At 39.9% G+C, this 25,139-nt stretch overlaps 1 protein-coding gene across 2 annotated transcripts in view; it reads left to right on the top strand.

Annotated features, from left to right (window-relative positions):
• Positions 1 to 20,849, top strand: part of LOC120729801 (FERM domain-containing protein 5) — a 65,505-nt gene extending 44,656 nt beyond the window's left edge. The window contains exons 3-15 of one of the 2 annotated variants that reach the window (XM_040025698.1): positions 2,961 to 3,065; positions 5,891 to 5,933; positions 6,951 to 7,029; positions 9,731 to 9,828; positions 10,455 to 10,578; positions 11,448 to 11,535; positions 11,689 to 11,777; positions 12,452 to 12,515; positions 12,628 to 12,719; positions 13,531 to 13,605; positions 15,527 to 15,595; positions 15,774 to 15,880; positions 19,968 to 20,849. In XM_040025698.1, coding sequence (XP_039881632.1) covers positions 2,961 to 3,065; positions 5,891 to 5,933; positions 6,951 to 7,029; positions 9,731 to 9,828; positions 10,455 to 10,578; positions 11,448 to 11,535; positions 11,689 to 11,777; positions 12,452 to 12,515; positions 12,628 to 12,719; positions 13,531 to 13,605; positions 15,527 to 15,595; positions 15,774 to 15,880; positions 19,968 to 20,554 — 1,620 coding nt within the window. In that variant the 3' untranslated portion in view covers positions 20,555 to 20,849. The remainder of the gene's footprint in view (positions 1 to 2,960; positions 3,066 to 5,890; positions 5,934 to 6,950; positions 7,030 to 9,730; positions 9,829 to 10,454; positions 10,579 to 11,447; positions 11,536 to 11,688; positions 11,778 to 12,451; positions 12,516 to 12,627; positions 12,720 to 13,530; positions 13,606 to 15,526; positions 15,596 to 15,773; positions 15,881 to 19,967) is intronic. The other variant, XM_040025699.1, reaches the window with a different exon arrangement.
• Positions 20,850 to 25,139: the final 4,290 nt, after the last annotated feature.

The raw sequence follows: 25,139 nt of genomic DNA, 5'->3' as shown, positions 1-25,139 counted from the left end.
AAAATCCATCAAACTAGTTATAAACTAGTTCATAATGAATTCAAATCTGTAATTGCGACTAACAATCTAAAGTTGAAACACCAGAAACGCAGCAGAATTAGAATTAATTTGCCTTGATATTTCCAGCCCCGATGGATATGAAAATGCCAATATTTACCGTCCTAGTAGGCCCGTTTGGCTTTGAAACAGCACTCGGGGAAAATATCTGGCCTTTTTGCTTCTAAAAGCTTTCATCAACACACAACTGTGTTGTAGTTCCACTGAATGGCAGTAAATATTAGCAATAAGATACTAAAAGCTTGCAGACGAACATTGTGATCTACCAGTGGGCTTCTTTTATCTGACCTACATTTGTTGTAAAAATAAATAAATAAATAGTGGAAATGTAAGATTTGCTAGGGAACAGCTTTTTTTTTTTTTTCTCTGCAGAAGAAGAGCTTTTCACCAGCTTGTCTCTCATTTTTTTCTTATTATTTTGGGTTTTGTGAACAGTGTCCATAGGATTTATTAGCTGAAAAGCATTACGCTCTGCACGTAGACACTGTACAATATGATGTGTAATTTGTAATGCAACTAAAGCAGTAAAGTTATGGTCTAAAGCAGCGGTCCCCAACCTTTTTTGCGCCACGGACCGGTTTATGCCCGACAATAGTTTCACGGACCGGCCTTTAAGGTGTCGCGGATAAATACAACAAAATAAAACTAGTACCGGTACCGAAAAAAAGAAGATTTATTCATAACACACGTGAAAAGACCCAGGAAAACAGAGTTAACGATAAAAACGATAACAAAATAACTGAAAACCGATAAAAACCCTGAAAACCATATTTCACACCTGAGCCTCAACTCTCGCGGCCCGGTACCAAACGACTCACGGACCGGTACTGGTCCGAGGCCCGTGGGTTGGGGACCGCTGGTCTAAAGAACCAAAATAAGGTGAAGATAAGAAATGTCAAGCTGAGTTTTGTGTGTCACAAGAGTTGCTCTCTTTTTTTCTCTTTTTTGCTCTCTAAGTTCCACAGTTTCACCGATTCCTTTATTTATGGTAAATGGTCTGTATTTGTATAGTGCTTTACTTGGTCCTAAGGACCCCAAAGCGCTTTACACTATACACAATCATCCACCCATTCACACACACATTCACACACTGGTGATGGCAAGCTACAGTGTAGCCACAGCCACCCTGGGGCGCACTGACAGAGGCGACCCACCAGTAGGCAACAGGTGAAGTGTCTTGCCCAAGGACACAACGACCGAGACTGTCGGAGCCGGGGCTCGAACCGGCAACCTTCCGATTACAAGACGAACACCCAACTCTTGAGCCACGATCGCTGTGTTTACAGCATGTTTTAAAGATTCTGTGCTGGAATATGTTTTATACTACTGGAACTACAGCTACAAGAACACAGAACACACACCAAGAATACCCGTTCAATCAATGAAATTTCGCTTTGATCTGCAGACAACCTAAAGCTACTTCCACATCTGCTTTATGAGGCTGTGGTACAGCAGCGTTTAAATGTATCCAATTTAAAAGTTAAGAACTCTAGTGTGCAGCCATCACCTTAGCATTAAGCAGCAGCACCGTGTGCGCACTGAGCAGTAAAATAATTCACTGAAACGTTAATTTACAGGATTATTATATGTTCTTTAGATTTTTTTTTTTAATTTAGATTTTATCATCGTCATCTGGTAAGCTCTTTGATTGGAGTAGGCGGAGCTCAAAGGGGTCATACATCAAAGAGTGATATGATGTGTAAAATGCCCATTTATATATGAGTGCGCACAGAGCCTGAAGGAGAGAGAAATTAAATAACCACCATCATTATACCCGTTATCTCCAACTAGAGGTTTAGGTGTAGTGGAATCGCTAAGTCAAAGAAAGCCTGACTTGGTTTGTTTTATACCTTTCTGGACTTGAGGTTTAGGCTTGCAAAAGTTCCACATTAAGTCAACCCTGTGATCTTGTACCTGGCCTCATGTTTCCCAGCCAGGGTGGTAGTTGTTGAGCAGTGACAGCACTGGAGTAGCCTTAGGATTAATGGTGCTGTCTTCCCGATATTGATTAATCACCAACCTTTTAACCTCGTCACATTTACTAGGCGTATGCTCTGATGTAACGCGTTAATACCATAGAAGCCGAGACACTGAAGTGTCGTAGACAGCTCAGTTTCATATGCTTAATTAAAACTTTTTAAATGTACTTGACCTCCTGCCATTTAAGGATTTTGAATCTGCTTAAAATTTCAGCTCTGCTATTTGAGGTTATTTGAGTTTAGCTGCTCAGTTCTTCTGTATTTCCCACGAAATATGCCATGAAATTGTACCGTATGTCACCCACGCACTCAATTATTACCCTGCCTGGCTTTCTGTAGCAATGCACACAGTTGTAATAATCACTTTTAATGTATTGGCAAATTAAATCTGCAGGTGTCTGCAGTTGTGTAAAACACTTCCAGTGCTAAACAATTATACTGAGAAACTCTCAGTTTGTTCTTTTGCTTCTTTCCAAACAGCGTGTTCAGAAAGAAAGTCCCCCAATCATCATATTTATTCACTGTTCACTCCACATTTTCCCCCTGGTCTTCAGCGTCCCACCTGTAGTGGCTCTATGCCCCACCAGTGGGGCATAGAGCCACTACTACGTTGCTCTGAGGGAAGCTTCATTGTGAGACTCAGAAATATAAGCAAACCCGAGAAAGACCTCATCACTTTTAATCCTTTCTCTTTTTAAGCTGTGTGATGGGGGTTTATTCCAGACACTTCAGATGGCTCTGGCTTCGTATTAATATTAGATGAATCCAAGATATATCTGCTGGAGTGAGCAAAGCATTCTTCTAGCAGGAAATATTTCTCATTTTAAAGGCTTAGCTTTTCTTGGCTGAATTTTTTTGGGGCCATGTGCTCGAATATGTGATTTGCTGCTTTTGAATTTCAGTTTTTCTGCTCTTCTATTGCAGCGGGATGCAAAGGGACAATATCTGTTTGACCTCATCTGCCATCACCTCAACTTACTGGAAAAAGACTATTTTGGCATCAGATATGTGGATCCAGACAAGCAGCGGGTAAGTGTTTACATCTGTGAGTGTGGCAAGAGGTTTTTTGTGTTTATACTAATGTGCATTTCATTTATGGTTTTCTTAGTGAGGTACTTTTCACAAAATTAAAATCTAGTCTGAGAGAAAGAAATGCTCATCCTTGAAATACACAATATCATTAAGGTGAAAGGCATCTGTTTCTTCCTGGGGGTCAGATGAGATTATCTTTAATTAGTCTCATGTCTTTGCACGAGCTTTGAGTCTTGATAGAAAGTTCAGCTAATGCCTAATGGGCCCATTGTTTTACTAGAGAGGGAAATAGAGAACCAGTTAAAGTTGAGATGTTAAAAATTATTTAATTTACTGGAATCATAAACCTCAAATATTTAAAATGTTTTCTATAAATGGTAGTATGTTTGTGTGACATGAAACTCACCTCATCTGAGTCACACGTTAGTCTGTTGCTAAGAAAGCTGTATTGATGTTGAAAACTTTTGCATTCCTACTTTTTTTGCACATAAAAAAAAATGATCAGGGGACAATAAGAGGATTGGAAGATGATCTGACCTTAATAGTGTCAGTGAAATGGTATTAACATCCATCCGTACTTCTTATATGTTATGACATATACATTAACGTGTTTGCGTTAGTTATTGTTAAATTGAAATTGTTCATAAGAAAGGAAATTTTCAGCTCCTCAGACAATTCCTCCTTTGGTATTTTAGATAATTTTCAATTTTATTCAATCTTATTTATATAGCCTCAGGGGAATATATATTGTAATTTGACAGAAAACCCCAACACTCAGACAACTGTGCAAGAACTTAGTGATAGTGAGCGACAGTGGGACGGAAAAACACTCTTTTAACAGGAAGTAGCTTTAGGTTCAGAGAGAGAGCATCTGCAGCAAGTGATCGGAGATGAGAGAAGGGAAACAGGAGACAAAACAGTCTGTGGAAGAGATCCAGAGATTAATAATTACTAATCATTAAATGCAAAGTGGCTTATAAACTCAAAGTGGGTGAAAAGAGGTAAATGGAGAAGAAACGCTCAGTGCATCATGGGAAGCCCCCAGCAATCAAGACCTATTGCAGCATAACTAAGGGAGGATTCAGGGCCACCTGATCCTGCTCTAACCATATGCTTTATTGAAAAGGTCAGTGTGGCAGGGTGTGGTTTGTGGCTCAGCTGCAGGGGAGGGGTCGAGCAGTGGGTTTAGGGTGTGGTGTCAGGGGAGGCCGGCTCGCACACCTGACCTCATCACCTAATCAGGTCTACCCTGTTAAGGATGTTGCTGGGACTGGAGGGGTGAGCGGTGTGTGCTACAGAAATGGGGCAGCTGGAAAGACGGAACTTTAAAAACTGGAAAATAAAAGACGCTGAAAAACTGCAACACTGTGGTCGTCGGGTCCTTCATTGTCACAGAACGTTTTAAGCCTAATCTTAAAAGTAGAGAGGCAGTTCCTACTTCTGGTGAAAGAGTATATAGTCTTTGAGTTGAAACTAGAGTGCTAAGTTTTTAAACTGCCTTGTTTTATCTCTGGCTTCCAAACTTTTAAAAGCAGAAGCTGTTGAATGTGAACTAAGAGTGACTTTTTTGCACACATTACTGTGTTGCGTTGTGTCAAAACGACGTGCATGCCTGCAGTTTAAAATTTGAATGTTTTTGATTTAGAGCGAGATTGTGGTCCAGAGTGAAAAGTTGTGTTCTTCGGTGTCTCTTACTCACGCCACCTTTCAGACTGAAGGCCGTCCCAACAGGCGCTTCTGCTGTGAGGCATATAGTTGCACTGCTGGATTCATGAAGTATTAACATGTTCACAGATCATGTTGTAGCTCTTCAGACAAGAACCAAGTTCTGCTGATGCTGCATTTCCTATGCTGTCACTCAGGGCTATTTTGGTGGTTGTTGCTGTGGGTGGGTTGGGTTGGCGAGAAGACAACACCGAAGAAAGATGGAGAGAGAATACGATTCCAGTGAAATGCAGGATCTGAATCTCGCTCTAGAAACACACAAGTGTAGCCAGCAGAGCCCGGTATTAGTATTATTGTCATGTGTGTATTTTATTAAATTTTATAATGTAACGTGATAATAATAATAATAATAAAAGATCATCAATGTGGCATATTATTTAAAAAATGCAAATAAACAAAACAAAATTAAAGTCTGATTTTTTGGGTAGATAGAATATTACCAAAGCTGCTGGAAAACGTTATTATGATTATTAGTATTAAAATGAGATATATTTCTATTGTTGAAACCACATTATGGATCAATTTTAATTATAATAAAATAAAACTGTGTCATTTGTGTTGCTTTTCAAAAATTCTCTTTTACAGGTATAATTTATTTTTTCATCTTTTGAATACAAGAGTGTAGCTTTAAAATGTTTCTGGCTATTCCTGCCTGCTCAGCCACATTTTTATGCACAAACTGTAAACTTTGTTTAAACTGCTTAACTTGCGGTCATTAATTTATTATGTCAGATGACTGAATAAACTAATTGAAGTATTATTCTATGGAGTAAATCAGAGTTATATATATCTTTGAATGCTTTAATAAAGAATAAACATTTAATATTAAAGGGAATGGGAAACATTATCTATTACTTTTCCATAATTATTTTATTTACCTGAAGTATTTGATGATGTCATTAAAGAAACCTCTGGAAATTTTTTAGGTTCAATGCAGCATTCGCTTATGGCACTGATCAATCTGTACCGCTGTGACACTATACATGGTGTTAGCAGGTTTTCCCACGTAAAACTGTCAGGAGTAACAGCTGATGTGTGGATTACTCTCAGGGGATGTTTGTGAGATTTGTATCTGTCTGTTTTTCTGTCAAATGCAGCATTGGTTGGAGTTCACAAAGTCAATTGCAAAGCAAATGAAATGTAAGTACTTCAGTTACTTTTTGTGTCTTTATAATTAAAGAAGCTTTGAAATTAAGTTGGGAAATCTTTTAAAATCGCATATATTATGTAACAATATGATGTACATTTGATGTAGCAACAGAAAAAGCTAATTGCTTAGTCATTTAAGTAATTTAATGCAATGAAAAAAAGATCAATAGTTATTTGTCAGTCTGATCGGGGGAATGTAAACAGTTTGTTCAAGTCTGAAGAACTGTGCTTTACATTTTAGTCATTTGGTCTGATTCTGATGTATCAGTATTTCTATTTTTATGTTTCTAATAGTTAAATCTTTGCTGCTTCCTTGTTCAGGTTACTCTATAAAATGTTTTTATTATCTCAGTAAGACTTTTATCTGGATTTAAAAAAAAGAGATTATTATAGATTATAATTATTATAATCTAAGTTTCCTCATGGAAACCGTTAAAAGGAGGACTTTCTAACAGTATTTTTGTACAATATTGCATGTAGATCTGAATATTTCTCCCAAAAAGTCTTCTGCCTTGTATAGTTGAAGAGGTTATATTTTTATGGATGAATGCAGTGTAATAATAGATCACGTTAAATTCAATTACCAGTATATTCAACCTGTCTCTTACTGAGGAGTCCTTTTAAACAAATTTTGAAGATTAGAATTGATAACAAACTCTTGAGATGACGAGTTTAGTCGATTTAAATGTCCAATTAATTAATTTACTCATCAAATTGAATTACATAGATACACTGATGGACAATTGGCGTATATTTTCCAACAGTCATGCTGAAGAATAATGTCCTTTCCTCCACGCAACACAATCATTTAAAATTCAGTCTTTTGGTTAATGTTAGATATATTAGGAACATTGTTGGTTGATTTGTTATTTTTAGCAGAGCGACAGAGTGTATGTATCGATCAAGAGACACAAAACACCTGTCAGATTTCACGTTTCTGCTGATTGTTGGCAATTATTGAAGTTATCCTCGCACATGTCTCAAATATTTCCTGTTTGTTTCCTCCAGCTCAGCCTCCGTTCACCATGTGTCTGAGAGTTAAGTTCTACCCTCCTGATCCTGCTTCTCTCAAGGAGGAAATCACTAGGTATGACCCACTGTGGTGGCTTTCACCTCAAATGAGTTGATAAAGGCTGTTTGTGTTTTTTTTGTTTTTCTAAAGCTAAAGTTTGCATTCATTTCAGTTTAGCAGTGATGAAAAGAGGGAAAGAAGAGAGATGGCAGCTGTGCTGGGGCGTTGTTTTGTTTCCTCAGATTAGATTTGTGCTGTGAAACTTCTAGACTGAGCAAACATGCCTCTTTCTGAAACATTATTCATGTGCCTTCATAATTAAAATGCTTGAGCACTTTACCGTCTAAAACGTTATGATGAATATTACACAGAACACCATTACAGAGGAATGTAACAGCCTTCTCTGGCAGTGCTGAAAGTTAATGGTTGGAAGATTAAAAGCAACATCATGCAAGATTTTTGTGCAAACGCACACATTCTCCATGTAATAATCCTCTTCAAATGTAGTCCTGTCTTAATAACGTATCACTTTAAATTGGTGAAAGTAACACTTTCACTCGGACCGAACCGCTGTGAGTTCACACAGCGTCAGTTTGCACTTGTATTCATTACCGACAGGAGAGAGGTCCGCTCCGTCTCTCTCTCTGCTGTGTAATAAGATGAATTCATGTTTTCTATTGTACCTAAAGAATAGATGAGTAGATGAGATGGGGGCAAAGGTTTCTAATTGAAAGTGGAAATGAATTAGAGAGAAAGGAGTGAGTTCATGGTTCTTATTATAGTGCAGTGGGCAGAGCATGGTGCAGACCACAGACAAGACAAATAATCAGTTGCATGCTCATTCACTGCGTACGCCCACTCATTGAAATTGGACTGTTTGGACACTATGTTAATACCAAATTAAATTCAAGGCAAAATAGGCAGCTTTTTGATAAGAGATAAAAATACACTCACCTGCCACTTCATTAGGTATACCCTTTCAACTGCTTGTTAAGGCAGCTATTTCAATAACTCAGTGTATTTCAGCAGTTAAGACGACCCGCTGAAGTTCAAACTAAGCGTCAGAATTGGGGAAAAAATGTGATTTAAGTGACTTTGAGGATCGACTATCTTCAGACGTTTATGTGCTTGTTGTTTTAGCTCATTCCGATTGATCGTCTCATTTAGGTTTGACATTGTGTTGACATTAGCTTGTCATTTTTCAGATGCTCATTGTTTTTAGAGTTTTCAGCTTTAAGTGACTAATGCTGCCTTACACACAGTGAAACTGGACTAGATTGCTTTGAGCTTGACCAGCCCGGTCTGATTAGTCTGGATTTCTGCTGTAACATCCAGATCAGAATTTGGTGTAAACAACATGAAAGGATGGATCCATACTGCCTTGCATCACCGGTTCAAGCTTTTGGTTGTGGTGTAATGGTGTAAGGGGACACTTTGGGACATTATGGGGCCCTTAGTGCCAACTAAGCGTGGTATAAATGTCACACCTTACACAAGTATTGTTGATGACCATGGCCATCCCTTTATGAGCCCGTCAGTATGGACCTCTGTGTGAGGAATGTTTTCAGCACTTTGTTGAATCTATACCACAGTGGACCTTATGAAGTGTCCAGTGAGTGTTATTTGTAGTTACAGGTTATCTTTATTGCAGCATGGTGTTGATTTTCACCACCTACAATAAAACAAAAAAACAACAGCAAAAAAAGCAAAAATGGGAGTACCAGATTAACAACATGGTCGGTTGAATTTATTTTGTAATAACAGACTGGTTTGACATCAGCCTACAGTTTTATTTGCCTCCTGTTTCCTTTTTGGTTTGTTTATTGATGGCAGATGTGAGTCCTTGTGGCTATTCCATGTATAAGTTAATGCAGTGGCGTTTCACTGTCCATTATGCAGAACTGTTCTTTTAGCACAGTTTGGTATGGTTATGGTTATAGCATCTCTCTTCACCTGTCTGCACTTCTACTTTGATTCTAACTTACTAAATATAGGCAATATTTTTTATCCCAGTAACATCCTTGACATCCTTCTTTCAGCCCTTTATAATCACGAGTGAAAATCTGCTATTATGTATAAAAGAATTAGTTGGCTATGCTCATTAGTGCTCATATCAGTGTGCAGATGTTTTGAAGTGTAATCAAAAGATCAGCAGCCATCAGCACCAAATAGCTGGGGATGTTGTTGTGCGTGCAGTTTACTCATCATATTTTTAAAAGGGTCTGTGAATCTGCTGCCATGTGAATAACATGGGATGTCTCCATTTAAAAAAAGAAAAAAAGAAAAAACATTGTGGAAATGTTCTAGACACTAAAAAGAAAGCAGGTCTTGGGGGGGTTTTTAGTGTTTTTTAACCTCTAACTATAACAACAGTAATGATAATGGTAGTAATAATAATACTCATCTCTACTATTATTCATCATCATCTTTGCTGCAAATCATTAAGGTTCGCGATTCAGGAGCTGATTGGTTCGATGAGCCTGAAACTAGGCAGGAGATTTTAAGAAAAGCACAGCGACATCAGTAGCAGCTTCTCCCTCGGGGTCTTTCTGCCATTATTTCACCCAAAACAAAACCCTCATTTCAACTAAATCAAAAAGAAATATTCAAACCACCCATGGGGAACACGAACACAACATGTAGCCTTTGCTCGGGTTTGCCATTCCTGCTTGCTTCATCGTTTACCTGCTAATGTTCACTGAGAAAATCAGCTGTATTTATGACCAGTTTTCTTATAATCAGTGAGAGCAGCTGACGTGGTTTTTGTCCTTTGTAGATATCTTGTCTTCCTGCAACTCAAGAGAGACCTCTATCACGGTCGGCTCCTGTGCAAAACCTCGGATGCGGCTATGCTGGCTGCCTACATCCTTCAAGGTAATGAAAAGTGACAGATGGAAATTACTTGTACCACTCTCTGCTTCTCACTGTGTTCTCAACCTCTGTTTCACTGTGCCTCATAGAGCACCGTCCTGATAAACACCGCCAGCCAAGCAAAATAGATTTTCTGAGGATTTTTTCACAAGAACGAAAAATACTCCTCAGAGAGTTCCCTAATGTGATGCAATGAACTTTTCGCTCCATGTGATTTAGCAAACTACTCAGAAACAATGAAAGCTTGTTCTGTACCGTATGATAATTACGTCAGTTGCGAGGTAATGAACAAGAAAATTGCACTCTGTTATAAAGTCTTTGAAGCTGTTATCTGGCATCTTGTCATCTTTGAACCACACACACAGTCTCAGCTGGCTTCACAGGGAGGCAGGTCCTCCTGAGGAGGATGGCCTGATGAATTAAACATAGGCTGCCTGGTCAGCTCCTCTTTGCAGAGAGGAACCAACGTCAGGGTCATCTAAGGGAGAACAAAACGGCAAGAACCACAAACAAACCTGGCCATGTTTAGCCCGACTCCCCTGGCATTTAAATCTAACGTCTATCTGATATGAATGTCTGTGGACATGTTTAAAATGTAAATCTTTTTTATTTTGTTATTCCCCCTCCAGCTGAGATCGGTGATTACGACCCTGGGAAGCATCCTGAAGGTTATAGCTCCAAGTTCCAGTTCTTTCCTAAACATTCTGAGAAGTTGGAGCGAAGGATTGCGGACATACACAAGACGGAGCTGATGTAAGAGCCAAAATATATGACCTGCAATCGCTCAGCCAAAAGAAACACTAGACTTGCTTTGACATTTATGTAATTGACTGGCTTGATGAGGTATCAATGGTTTGCGCTGGGCTGGATAGACAGATTATCATCTGTTATTTGAGCAGATAGCGGAGAAAAGCACTTAGACTGTAGCTTGCCCTTTATTTGAACAGTTATTAGCCACAGCATTAACCTGATAAGCAGCAGTGAAAGTGATCTGATGGAGCGGGTTCATGAAGAGGCACAGGAAAAAACACTTTGGAGACAGCTGCTGAGCTGATTAAGCATTTCATTCATTCATCTGCATCATTTTTAAAAATGAATGAATGAGCCACCGTGTTATCTTGCATTATTTTGAGGTTGTTTAATAGTTAAAGGTGTCTGGAACAAATAGGGGGAAAGTAAAACAAAAATTAAAAAATAAAAATCAGTTTAAAGAAATAATCTGAGTCACAGTAGAGATAGAATTGCAAAAGTCTACTTTTGATGCTGTGGGAGGACAAACCATATGAGACACTGCTGCCCACTAGTGGTGTGTCTTTTACTTAATACCATGTAAGCACAGAGCTGCCCTGAATACTTAGGTTAATGTGACAGCCAGAAAGAAGCTGACATCAATAATAAGTGTTTCTTTTTGTTTTTTGTCATCCTATCGTTTATTTGCTTCAATTGATCTTGTGTTCATATTTGATCTGTTTGGGCGCTTATTCATCTTTACCTCTTTTAGTCTCACTAAACGAGTAGATCTCATTATTGGAAATGTATTTGTTCGTTCCTCTCTTCCAAGCCTTTTCAAATTTAGACATTTTTAATGTTTGTGGTGGACTGACACAGAAAATCTCTCTTAGTGGACAGAAACCTGAAACATCAGAGCGAAATTTCCTACAGAAAGCTCAGATGCTGGAGACGTATGGTGTTGATCCACATCCATGCAAGGTTGGGTGGCATTTTTTTAAAATGACTATTTTGCTCTCTTTAGACATGTTGTAAATGCTTTTCTGTCCATCTTGAATGGTTAAATATTCCTTTGGGATCCTCTTCGGTTTTATCTCATTAAGTTTTATTTTGAAATTGTTTTGTGTGCTTCAGGATGTATCTGGGAACCCTGCTTTTCTCGCCTTCACGCCGTTCGGTTTTGTGGTGCTTCAGGGAAACAAGAGAGTTCATTTTCTCAAATGGTGAGCCAAATGTGAAACATTTTCTCATGTGAGCCAATCGCAGCGCACTCCTCGAGTACTCAACTCACAGCAGATCTGTGAGAAGACAAGCATTTTTACTGCGGGCCTTTAGTTAATCTTATTTGACATACATGCTTTTTATGCAGAGTAATCTACATGAAACAGCGTGTGCACAGCAGCTGGATGTACAGTCACAGTCAACAGAGCGACTCCATCTGCCTCTACCTGTGACACGTGCCGGGGGCTCGCATGAACACAGATGGCTAATTACAGCAGCTAAACTGCAAACTAGATCAAGAAAAGATACTAGGAGCTTGTACTTGCAGCTGATTTGAGCTTAATTTAATTCAGGAAAATGCTTCATTGGTTAAATGAAAGTCTACACAGCATGGTGCATTTCTGTTAAACTTTTACCTGCATGCTTTTAAGTCAAGAGGTTACCGTCATGATTATGCAGCCAGACTTATTACGTAATATGTTTGCAGCATTTAGGCTAATGGCTTTGTTTGCTTGCCATCAGCAGCACTCAGATTTCCCTTGCTCTCCATTCCTTGTCTGCAGGGAATATTAACACTTTGTTATTTTGGCATCCAAAACATATCTGTGACTGTTTATGCGAATTATAATGAATATTTAAAGAGGCTGTGGCTTTGTGTGCATTGTCTTTCGGACAGGAACGAGGTGACCAAACTCAAGTTTGAAGGCAAGACTTTTCACATATATGCAAATCAGAAGGAGGTGAGAGCATGAATTGTTGGAAAAAGCATGTTTTGATGACAGTGTGTCTGTAGAAAGTTTCCATCAGAATTTGTTATATTGTCCTGCACGCCCACTTATTTTCAACGTGCAGGACAAAAAGATCATCTTGACATACTTTGCACCCACACCGGAGGCATGCAAGCACCTTTGGAAGTGTGGAGTGGAGAATCAAGCTTTCTATAAGTAAGTCATTTAATTGTTCTTTTCAACCTTTCATCATGATGTAGTTGCTCTGACAGGCAGGGTAGCATTATGGTACCTCAGTATCCTCAGAGCACTTCCCTTCCTGGTTGTTTTTCAGCGAGAAAATGAGGTGTGAGCTGCTGCTGACCTGTAGTGAACGACTGTGCACTGGCACGAGACCACAAGCACTTTCGTGCTCCTTCTGAGATATGGATCCCCTGTCTCAGCCATGAGTAACTGTGCGAGTCTCCTCTGCTCTCTGCAGCCCAGGAATCATGGTTAACAGAAAAAAAAAACCCAAAAGCTCAGTGTGTGAGCTCAGAGGCTCCCAGCGTGACCCTTTCAATGACTCCCTGAAGTGGCAGACTGTTAATCTCTTATCAGCCTTCCATTTATTAAAATCTTTCTGTTCTTGGAAGTCTATGGGAGCAAAAGAGGACACATGATAGAAGCAAAAATATCCCTAGAAAGCAACATGAAATATTAAATATTCATGTCTCACTTGGTATGACAATATAAACATTGAGTCCTGTATGGAGCCATGTTGAGGATGCACTGCCCAAAGTGCAAAGAGATGAGATGCATAATTTGATAAAAATAATATTTGATCCTAGTTTCTCGTTTGTTCTGAGATTCAGAAAACAAAAGATCACAGGCATTCGGGGTGTACTGTGTGTTCGTATTAGGGTCATATTCTCCCTAGAATATATGGGATATTGTCATTGCTTTCCTTCTTGCTGTCTTTGATTGAATACTTTATTTACTTTTACTTTTTTGTTTTGTTTTTCTCTTTTTTTCCTTTTGCCATCAGGCTTGAGAAGTCAAGTCAGGTTCGCACTGTGTCCAGCAGCAACCTATTCTTCAAGGGCAGCCGTTTCCGCTACAGGTAGAGTACACGACAAGGCAATATGACTGATGACAGGGAGGGGAGGACACTGCAGAAAACCCCCAGCTGGAGTGGAGAGAAGTGTTCCCAGAAGACTTGGCCCTCCTGGCCTTCTGTGCTTTAAAGTCAGGGTACCTTTGCCTGGAGGAAAGGACTGACACCTACCAAGACAGAGGACACAGAGGGGGAAATGAAGGGGACTGATGTCATGACACGCTTTTTTCTTTGGATCTGTTTTAAATCTATATTACGACATAAAAATTACGGAATATTTAGATACTTGCCAGCCACTTTATTAGGTACACTGTGCTAGTAGTGGGTTTGATTCCCTTTTGCTTCTGTTTTAAATCTTCGTGGCAGATTCAATAAGGTGCTGGAAACATTAGAAATAAGGTTTAAATGATACTTAATAAGTACCACGGGGCTTAAAATGAATATCCCCCACAACATTACACCACTGTCGCCGTTGGTACGCGGCAGGATGAATCAATATTTTCATGTTGTTTACACCAAATTTTGAATCTACCTGCTAAATGTCACATGAGACATTGAGACTGATCAGACCAGGCAATGTTTCAGTCTGAGCCTGCCCAAACTGTAGCCTCGGTTTCCTGTTATTAGCTGACAAGAGTGGCCCCCTGTGTGGTTTTTCTGCTGCTGTACCCATCTGCTTCAACATTGTGATGTGCATTCAGAGATGCTCTTTTTTTATACTTTGCTTGTAACGAGTGGTTATTTGAGCTACTGTTGCCTTCCTATTGGCTTGAAGCAGTCTGGCCACTGTCCTCTGACATCAACAGGGCTTTTTTTCACTGGAGAACTGATGCTCACTGGGTATTCTCTCTCTTTTAATCCATTCTCTGTAAACCCTAGAGATGGTTGCGTGGGAAAATCCCAGTAGATCAACCCGTCTAGCACCGACAGCATTCAAAGTCACTTAAATCCCCTTTCTTTCCCATTCCTATGCTCAGTCTTGACCATGCCTACATGCAGTGAATTTAGATATTTGCGTTTGAACACTTGAACAGGTGTACCTAATTAAGTGGCCAAAGAGTCTAGTTTATTACTCCTGTCTACATTAATCTAATTATAATTCTTGTATTTTTGTTTATACTGGTTTTCAGATATCGATTTAAGATTTCTGACTCTTTAGTTTGTAATGAAAAATTACATTTAAAATTTGTCTCTTTTTGCAAACATTGTTCTGTTTAAATCTTCTTTTGAAAAGTTATTAGTAAAGCTCCTTACACCAGCGATAAGGAAGCATTTTGGCCATAGTAGAAGATCTTAAACTCTAAGAAGATAAACTTAAACCTGTCTGCATAAATACAGCTGAAGGAATGTGACAAAGCAGTCATAGAGAACTTCTGGGTCTGCAAAAGAAAGCCAATGAGGAAGTGCCTTTAAAATGGCATTTCAATTTTTTTCTCATGACCAGAAAGCATGACACTCCTCTAGTTGCAAAAAAACAACAAAAAGTATTGAGTTCACAGAAAAGCCTGCTTCTTAATTTATGACCTTTATAAACATTTTCATAATGCATTTTGCAAAACAAAGGAGTGTGTATGCTTAAAAGCATGGCTACTTTTAGATTGACCTCAGTTTCTCAGTGACAAGATGGCGAAAACACTCGAGTCAGTTAAATGTGGAGTTCACTTTTAAAGGGCAAACCATGATCATTGTTTTTATATTTTTTGCCAAGAAGTCTGTGTGTGCATTTGTCTTACTGGGTGTAATTCAGTTACAAACTGCTGAATTCACCAGGACAAAATCAATCATGATGCTCATCTACTATACTCATCCACTGCAGTTATAGCTTTCATAGCATTGGGTGAGACCGTGGTGGGTGAATGGTTTTGTGCGTGTGAGTGTGCGTGTATGTGGAACTCATCCTGAGCATCGTCTCTGTGCTTTATAACAGTGGGCGAGTGGCAAAAGAGGTGATGGAGCAGAGTGCCAAAATCAAACGCGAACCTCCAGAAATACACAGGTAGAGTTATGAACTCAGGAGAGGTCAGAATGTTTGATCACAATTTTCTTTAATTTCCTCCATTTTCTTAGGAACCAAGCTACTGTAGATGTCTTTATATCAGCAGCGCCTACTGGCCACAGTACCTTCACTCACAGCTCAGATGTTTACGCATTCCTGTCTGTGTTTGTCTCTGCAGGGCTGGCCTCGTGCCTAGCAGAAGTTGTCCATCCATCACCCACGGGCCGCGGCTCAGCAGCGTACCGCGCACGCGTCGGAGGGCTGTGCACATATCTATCATGGAGGGTAAGAACTGAGTTCCTCACTATTACCGTACCAAGTGCCAGGTGCTGTTCACTTGAATAACTGACACGCAAAATTTGAAATCGTCAATATGAAGATCTAATCTCGATCTTATGGGTGAGATCCTCCTCTTCTTGAGAAATAAAAAAAACACGCTTGTACACACAAGCACATGATGTAACTAGAGCTGTTTGGAGCAGTCCATGCTGGTGGGACGTGCTGCAGGTGTGTGCGTCCGTCAGCGTGCCTCACTTCAGTGCAGCATTTTGGAGATGTGTGTATGTTTGACCGCATGTTGTGCCAATACTGTGGCAACTAAAGTCACTTATTCAGCCCACCTGCAGGCCTGCTGGCCCTGAACAGGTGGCTTGAGTGTTTCTGTTATCTGAGATGGACACAGCAGGTGTACACCCCTTTTGTGGGTTAGGGTTAGACCTGGTCTGCCTGCCTGGCTTTTAAGTACATACCACCACTCAGTGGACTCAGAGGTCAGAAGCAGGTGTACCGTCTTAGAGGGTCTTTTGCTGTGGGTTGAAGAAAGCTCCCCGCACCCCTCCTCACCCACCCACCAGTGTGTGTGCTGACTGGGTGACTTGCAGCGGTATTAATACGCCAGCTGAAAATAACCTGGGTCTTTTACTCCATTTATGTCACTGGGTTGGGTGGGGCCAAACCAGGCCAGGCCAATGCTAGTGATTGTAGTACTGGTGTAGGAACCCACTCTTTCACCTCCGCAACTAAAGCAGAACCCTTCGGCCTAACACAAACACACCCTGTGGCCTGGACTCTGGAAAGGGACCATAAGGACAGGATAAGCACGCGCACGCTGCAGCCATGGTGAAGTGTCTGATCCGCATCACCACACGGGTGAATGTCCACCTGCGTATGATCAATCATTGCTACCGGGATGTGAAAGTTCGCGTGCTGAGCCTGGGGCCTCGACTGCTGGGGAAGGCCCTGGGCGTCCTGCCCCTCTACCCTGCCCTGACTGGGCTGCAGGGGTCTGACAAGATTACCCCTCTTTCTGGCGCTTCGCTACCTTCCGTTCAGCCCAGCAATCCTCCAGGTAAACTCACCACAGAACCAGCCAGGAGTGTGCTTTACATGGACTGGCCGGTTCTCTATTCTAAATTAGTCTCTGCCTCCTGAGCGAGGTGAAAGTGATACAAGTCCTGTGGTCTTCTGCGCTTCCAGCTTATTGGACAGGCAAATTTAAGTCGCTATTGTCATATTTCAAGAGTACAGCACGATAATGTGGTGTGTGTGGTTTCTGTAAAAGTTTTATTATGCTAGAGTGTTCAAAATTTAGAGCTCTAAATATGGCAGATACAAATGGCAAACACATTTTCTACTCACTGGCTCGCTGCTGTAAGCAGAACACAGGATAAGCTGAGGCAGATCTACTCTGAGTAAAGATAGCCGCTGACATTCACACAGCCTTTATGCTGCTTTCTTTTCACTTGACTTAAGTTTCATGTCCGCAGAGGCTTAGGTGCCGGGCATAATCTGCCCTACTTTCTTACAGTTTTTAAAAAGTCCTTTTCGTGTTGTGCTTCCTCATCAAAAGCTGATTTTTAATCCCTTCTCTTTATAGTAAAGGTGTAATGTTGCTGCTTTGACACTGTGGGGAATGTGATTACGTCAGCAAAGATCTCAACAGCTCGTCTTCACTGACATCTATACTGTGCTTCTCTTGTACTGTACTATGACCAGTTCAGCTGCAGTACTGTATATCTGGCTCGTCTTTGAACCTCTGTTCAATAGTTGCTTGTAGCACTATGGGATGATAGTGTTTTTAGTCAAGTAGCAGCTCTGCCTTGTGGTACTTCTGGTCAGAGACGGTTGTTTTGGGGTCTTCTAATACTGTAATAGCAAGGGCACATACTGTAAATGTAATGTCACTTGATTGATTCCAGTGTGTTTTGCATGCCATTCCTCTCTTTTTTTTATTTCCTTTCAATATTTACATTCTCTTTTTAAACAAGGCATTTGTGTAAATAAATGCATAACTGTCTTTCCGGGGAAAAAAAATTGGTCATGTATTCCATAAAGATTCATTTTGTCAGGGATAATTGTGAAGAGCACGTGTATGGTTCACACACAAGCAAGGTAAATAAAAGTAAAACCTAATCCAAAGAAACAGCACAGCAAGCAAAGGGGAAGCACGCACAGCATATGAATGAACCACAGGACACAGGTGAGGGCAGAACACAGGAGGAAACCATAAATAACAAGTGAAAAAACAGATATGCTGGGGATACTGGGGTAATAATTAAATCAAGACAAGAACTGAAAGAAATAAAATGATTTCACAAAAAAAGAAAAATATCACTAGAATAACAGAAAAACCTACACAGATAAGAACCAAAATTCAAAATCAGAATTAAACCTCAATGTGAGTAGAATTGAAATGAAATCAAAACAAGAATAGAAAAAACTCAACTGTGGGAAATGTGTAGCAGATTAGTGATTTTGACCCCAGAAATGGTGGGTTGAAAGAAAATAATAAACACACAGTAGGAGTCGATCATTAGTAGAAAACCATAGTCGATCAGTATAACACGAAGTCAGTTAAACTTCGGGGATATCAGTCTGTCCAGTTAGGAAACAAAAACCATTTTAAATTCTGCTTTGGTGCAAATAAAAGAGACAGCAGGTGCAGTGGGGAGGCAACAACCAGGTGCCACTAAAGGAGGTCTGGACCTTATGCCACCCTCATAGAGTCTGATTCTGGTCTGGAAACATGCATGAGGAGCCTGCTTTGAGTTCATTTTGTATTGCTCTGCCAGTGGTCCTTCTGGGCCTTGTCACCGAAATGAGAAGATACCGCTCCTGCTGTTGGGTTGATACCCTTCACGCTCCAACCCTCTTTGTGTAAAAGCCCGTGTGGGTTGTTTGCTTTGTTGTTGAAGGATATATACATTACATTTGGATTGGATTCAAAATGAGTATGTTAGTAATGTTGGTAATATTGGAATTTCAAAGAGCAAAACAAACAAACTTTATTAGTGCTCATTTGTGTTAATGCACACTGGGTGGAGAGGAGGATCCATATGATATGTTGGCCATGGTTATTTCTTTAGTTTGTGTAGACAGACTTTGAAAACACATCTCCCCCTGGGACAATACAGACACTCTAAAATGATTCACATTAACTGCTTGACTGTGGAGAAAGCGTGATCAAATTTCAGCTCTCAAAGTGGAGCCTGTGTGTCTGCATGTCGTAACAGACCTCTGCTGGTCAAACAGAAACCTTTCAACAGTACCAGAACTACAGTAAAGGGTGTGTGTGAGTGCCTCATTAGATGGAAAGTATAACTGACCGCTTACTTTAATAGTAACAAGAGCAAGAAGAAGAACAATAACAAGAATAAGTGAAGAAAAAGTAATTAAAACATTTAAGAGGAGTTAAAAGTTAAAACATATTAGATGTACCTCACAGCACAATGAGGTTAACGGTGAGGAATAAAGAAAATTATAATTCAAAAAACAGTTAAATTGAAATAAATGTGAGGAAAAAGATAGATGTGAAAACTATGAATGATCTATTCCAGGGATAACATGTAGAGAAAGAAAAAACAGGAGAGGGCCGAGGACAGATCCCTGAGGAACTCCACAGGTCATTTTCATTAAGGATGACTGTGATTTGCCAATGTCAACACTAAAAGAGTTATCCTATAAATAAGAATAAAACCACCTTAAAACTGACTGTACCAGAGATGCCAACCTAATGTTGGAGACCATTCAGTAAAATGCAGTGAGTCACAGTGTCAAATGTAGCGCTCAGATCTAATAAAACTAAAATAGGATTTACAAGCATCAGCGGCATCCAACAGATATCACTCTGGGGAGTCTTGTCTCTGTGCTGTGGTTTCCACTAATTTCAGTTAAAAAGACCAATCAAAACTTGGAGAGACAGGCAGGTTTGGAAATTTGTATAAAATAGTCTCAAAATTATTCACGATTGTGCCACTATCATAAAGCCCCTTTATAGCCAAGTTTATATAAGTTCTTTATGTCTAAAATGTGTGTAATATTTCCTACTTCATGTGATTCCCTTGTTTTATTTCCTCTTTAAACTCCTCTGCAGGTCTGGAGTCCTTGCGTGACAGTGCCCACTCTACACCGGTGCGTTCAGTGTCCCACGGGGAATCCTTTATACCACGCTCCCGGAGCCAGGTCGCAGATACCAGCGAGGGGATGGCAGTCATCTCTGACGAGGCCTACAGCCCCTCTGACAGCGTCCTGCCCACGCCGGTGGCTGAGCACAGCATGGAACTAGCCGTATCACGCCAAATCAATGGAGCGCCCTGCAGCATTGAGGAGGAAAAGGAGTCGGAAGCGAGCACCCCTATGCATGGGGAACGGGGTGATTTTGGTGCGGACAGTAGATCTGCACAGGAGGGCGCAGGGGGGGACTCAGCCCTCAGCGAGGTGGAACAGGTGAATAAGTTTGTCTTAAGTGTCCTCCGTTTGCTCCTTGTGACCATTGGACTCCTCTTTGTGTTGCTCCTCCTCCTCATCATCCTCACCGAGTCAGACCTTGACATTGCATTTTTAACTGATATCCGCCAGACCCCCGAATTTGAGCAGTTCCATTACGAATACTTTTGTCCCCTCAGGCGGTGGTTTGCCTGCAAGCTCCGCTGGGTGGGCGGGTTGCTCATTAACAAGTGAGAGTGAGGTCGTAGAGTCCATAAACCTGTTCGGGGGTCTGACAAGACGGTTAGGACTCCGGAGTGATGGAGGGCAGCCTCGTCCCAACCATGAACCCTGCTTCTCTCATCCTCCTCCTGCAGACAGACATACAGCTTGGACCACTCCTGGTAACACCGGGCCAGGATCTCTCTCCCCCCTCCTCCACTTTAAGTTGCCCTCACCCACTCAACCCCCTCCTCGTTTCGCTTACGTTGTTCTTTTTTCCTTTTTTTTTTTTTTCTACAAAAGCCAGGACACCTTTTTTCTGCAATTTTTTTTTTTTAAAATTTTAAGCCATTTCAGGTATTTTATTTTTTCAAATAAAACAAAGGAAAAAAAATTAAAGAGAAAAGCAAAGAACTAAAAGATTTTAAACAGTTCCTTTTACCGGAACAGAAGATGTTTTTTTTTGTCGCAACAGATGAACGTTGCCTTCGTTTCTTATTTATTGCTTTTAAACACGATTAGCAGAAGGAGAAGGGGTCGTGAATGGTGATCAAGGAAGTTGATTTTGTCAGTAAAAGATGGAAGTGAGTCACGTCAGAGTCAAAGGGCCTTCTGCTGTGAACCATACATGAGTCAAAGTGGTGTAATAGCGCTTGATATCGATTCATCCCCATCAGAAGTCGGCAGCAGATTAACCTCATTAGAAAAACAAAGCAGTTTGAAGGGAATAATAGTGAAGGCGTGTGGAACGGAAAACAGAAAGTGTGGTTAATGAGTTTTTTTTGGGAATATAGAAATTATCGATAGCTTAAGACACAGTTAGACTTCAGTATACATTTGTATACAAGGTTCGCAAGGTTATTTTCTAACACTTTATAAGGATACGGTGAAATAAGTACCAATACCAATACGTAGTGTTATTTTCCCAGTAGTGTCAGACGTGGTTAGAAAAACGCTCACAATGAGCAAAGAGTCACTGGCACCAGTAGATGATAGTCTAGGTAGATGTGCAATGCTGACATGGTTTTAATAATTAAGAACTTTGAATGTGCTCGTTGGTTCAGTTCTTTTGTTATTTCTTCATTTTAATTTGATTTGCTTTTTTTTTTTTTCATCACGTTGAAATTCGATGAATTTCAATGATTTCTTTGTATGAAGAATTCTTGATTTATTTTGGTTTCATATCAACCTTGCTCTGACTATATTATTATTATTGTTAGAATAAGAGTAATACTGTACTTTTTGTACAAATTAGTTTGTTTCCTAATATATATTGACACGTTTTCCATGTATATTTTAACAGAACTGAAATGTTATTTTGTTATTGAGATTAAATTATACCTTTTTTAGCGCTGTAAGGTCAGAAGCATTTATGGAAAGATGGAAGGAGGTCTGAAAAAGAAAAAACGAAAAAACAACAAAAACAAAACAAAAAACAACAACAAAAAAAAAAAACAGGGCTTTTATCCAGATCCACTCAACACTAATCATGCCTCCCATCACTCCACCAGCAGAGTGTGTGCAACTTTAATGACCGTTTAGATTGAATTAAATCTGGAATGTCATTGTACCACCAATACTAAATAATTCAAAAACATATGTCCGACTTTCATAACTTTATCGTATCTTATTTTACTTGAAGAATTTGGAGAGGTGACGGAGCCTGACTGACTGGATCTACGTTAAAGGGGACCTGTTTTTTGATATTTAAATATATATATATATATGCTGGATTCTCATGTTTAAGATAGTTGAGTATACAAATGTGCAAATAATCCATGTGAGACAGAAGCTCAGACTTCAGGCTGCTGACAGTTTGATTTTTTTGTTTTGTTTTGTTTTGTTTTTTTTGGTTTTTTTGGACCTGCATGATGTCAGTAAGAGCGGATGTCCCTAATATGGTCATGTTTAGGCACACAGTGCTGGTTGTGTGCGCACATAACCACCACTCACCTGATGGAGTGGAGGAGCTGAAATAGCTCATTTCAGACAGAAGATAAGCTGAAGGGCTGCACTAAAGCACAGAATGAGGTAAATAATTATTATTTTAAGCTGTTTTTCATGCAAAGCTACTCTTAAGGATATAAAAGGTCCTCTTAAAAAAAACAAACACACAAAGTAATTTGACATTCTTAAAAATTTAACATTTAAAAAAAACTAGGAGGCTGTTTTGATAAAATGACTATTGCATAAAATTAGCTACTATTAATGCAATAATTATCTTTTCTCTGCATTTATAAATACAGTATCTGTTGGTCAGATTAAGGAAAATCACACTGAAACAATAAATGAATCTAGAATTAACTAATGTGAAACCAGAAATCTCGACTTTGGTGGAGACAGACTGCATACAGGAATCTTTTCTTTATCTGGAGGTTTATATCAGATAACATCTGCTCCTTGGTGTCTTGGTCAGGCTTGAGGCTCTTCCGTCTCACAGCTCAAGGGAGCAATAACTGTCGTGGCTGCTGGATTCTGGTTAAAATCGGGGGGGGGGGTTGTATTGCGTGTCTACCTCCTGCACCGAATGCAGGTGTATGTGTTAGTGTGTCATTATGTAGGAGTAGAAGCAAGATTCATGGTGATGGAGTGGAGGCTTGGACAGACTAAAGCAGAGAAGGAGGAGAAGTGAGAGGTGTGACGAGAAAGAGATGTAGAGAAGTTCTGAAGGATTAATTACCATGTAAATTTGAAATTGAAGGCTGATCAACGGCTGTACAGGGTTAATGTTTTCTTTTCTTCTTTGTTTTCTTTTTTGTTTTTTTTACACACACCCTCCTGCAGCTGCTCCACTAAAGGCTTGATGGTGCTACTTGATTTGTTTGCTCCTGTGTAATCTGAGCATATAAGTCCTCGGCTACGGCCTGACTGCAGACAGAGTAGCTTGCACGCTGGCATTGTGGCTGGATCCACTCCTTTGGCTAATTGTCTTTCACAGGCCATAGTTATCTCTGGTGGAGGTAACAGCACTGACATTTCTCAGCACAATGCTAAAAGGAAACATGGAATCAATACAGCAACACTAGCAAGAACGCTGTTGATGTAGGAGCTTATTTATGTGAAGAAAAGAAAAAAAAGCACATTTTTTCCTACCAGGGGGTGGAGCGGGGCGGGTGGGTTGACTTTTTTTGTGTACTTTCATACTTCATATTTATTACTTTTTCACTGAGGTCAGTATGACCCTTTAGTCCAGCCAGGCTGCATTGCTGTAGACATCTTTTTTTAAAAGTGTTCCTTTTACATCTCTCAGCATTATGTAGCTTAAGCGGTCTCTCTGAACATTCAACAATTTAAAAAAAAAAAAAGAAAAAAGAAAAAAAGGCAGCATTATTCATGAAGCAATAAACAGCTGTAAGAGCAAAAAGTATGAAAAACATGTATACTAAGATCTAATGATGACTAATGTTTGATGAGCCAAATTTATTCGCCCAATTTGCTGTTGTGCTCACTCGAACAATGATGCTTGGACTCGAATGCTTAGACGCTCAGTTACCTTTGCAATCAGTAATCACAGTTTCTAAAATGGCATTTTCCTTAGAGACCTCTTGTGTGGATGTTTGTTCTGCTGTTTTCTGTTGTTTCACTTTTAAGCAAAACATTGCTCCCTGTGCCTGGATCCTCACTCTGCAGTTTACCAAAGTGGCAAAGATGAAGGAATGGAGACAGAGAGGCGCGACATCTCTTTCGGCTACAGACTTCTCCATCCTTAAATCTCCCAAACCAAGAGGGGAAAAACACTTTTCAGCTCTGTCTTAGACTCTAGTGTTCAACAGGCAGGCAAAACTCTTTGCAAGCTTGTTTCCTGTGACTAACCTGACATTACATTGCAGTTGCGGTGCCATGTTTACATTTTCTGCAGTTACTTTACTTCATGGGAGATGACAGAAGCCATATCTGTCATTTATGGTTCATAAGGAAAATTGGCTTGTTTGTACTTTTTGAAAAAATATGTGGTTGCAGTGGAAGATGAAACATGAATTTTAGTAAAAGTAAAATACACGTGATGAGAATTAACCCAGTAACATAAGCTGCATGGATTTAAAATGCAATTTCATATGACAGCCAACCACCCGATTTCTGTAAACCTTTGATCGATTGTTATGAAGGCTGTAACAAAAAGATCTTAAGTTTCATGCCTGAGGTTGCTTTTTTTTCATTCTACTGGACTGCACTTTACTGTGACGTGTTATGTTGTCTACATATCTGAGTCATTATTAGCTAAAACAGCTAAAAAAATAAATTTAAAAAAAAAATAAAAATCAGAATTTAAGATTTCTGTTGCAATCACATAAACCAACTTACCTGACCACAATTAGGTGGTTTTTTCTTAATTGGCTTGATTTCCTCCCTGGCCAGAGCCCCTGTCACATTAATGTGAATGGTGCTTTTCGCACCAAGGGTTTAATGAAACTAACCCAAGACAGCTTGCTCTGCTTTTTGCCCTTTGCTCGCTCCCAGTACAGACCTTCACACAACTGTGCATACACGTCAATGAGTGTATATGCATATCCATGTCTGGTGGCGTGTTCTCTAGTCTGCCTCATTCTATCCTCAGATCGCAGATTGCTGTTTAATTATGTTAAATATACAAGTATATATACATATATATATATATCCA

Source organism: Simochromis diagramma, unplaced genomic scaffold (assembly GCF_900408965.1).
Source record: "Simochromis diagramma unplaced genomic scaffold, fSimDia1.1 OVJJ01000293.1, whole genome shotgun sequence".
Classification (NCBI taxonomy): Eukaryota; Metazoa; Chordata; class Actinopteri; order Cichliformes; family Cichlidae; genus Simochromis; species Simochromis diagramma.
Note: the sequence above shows the minus strand (reverse complement) of the source record. Positions and strands in the feature narration are given on the sequence as shown.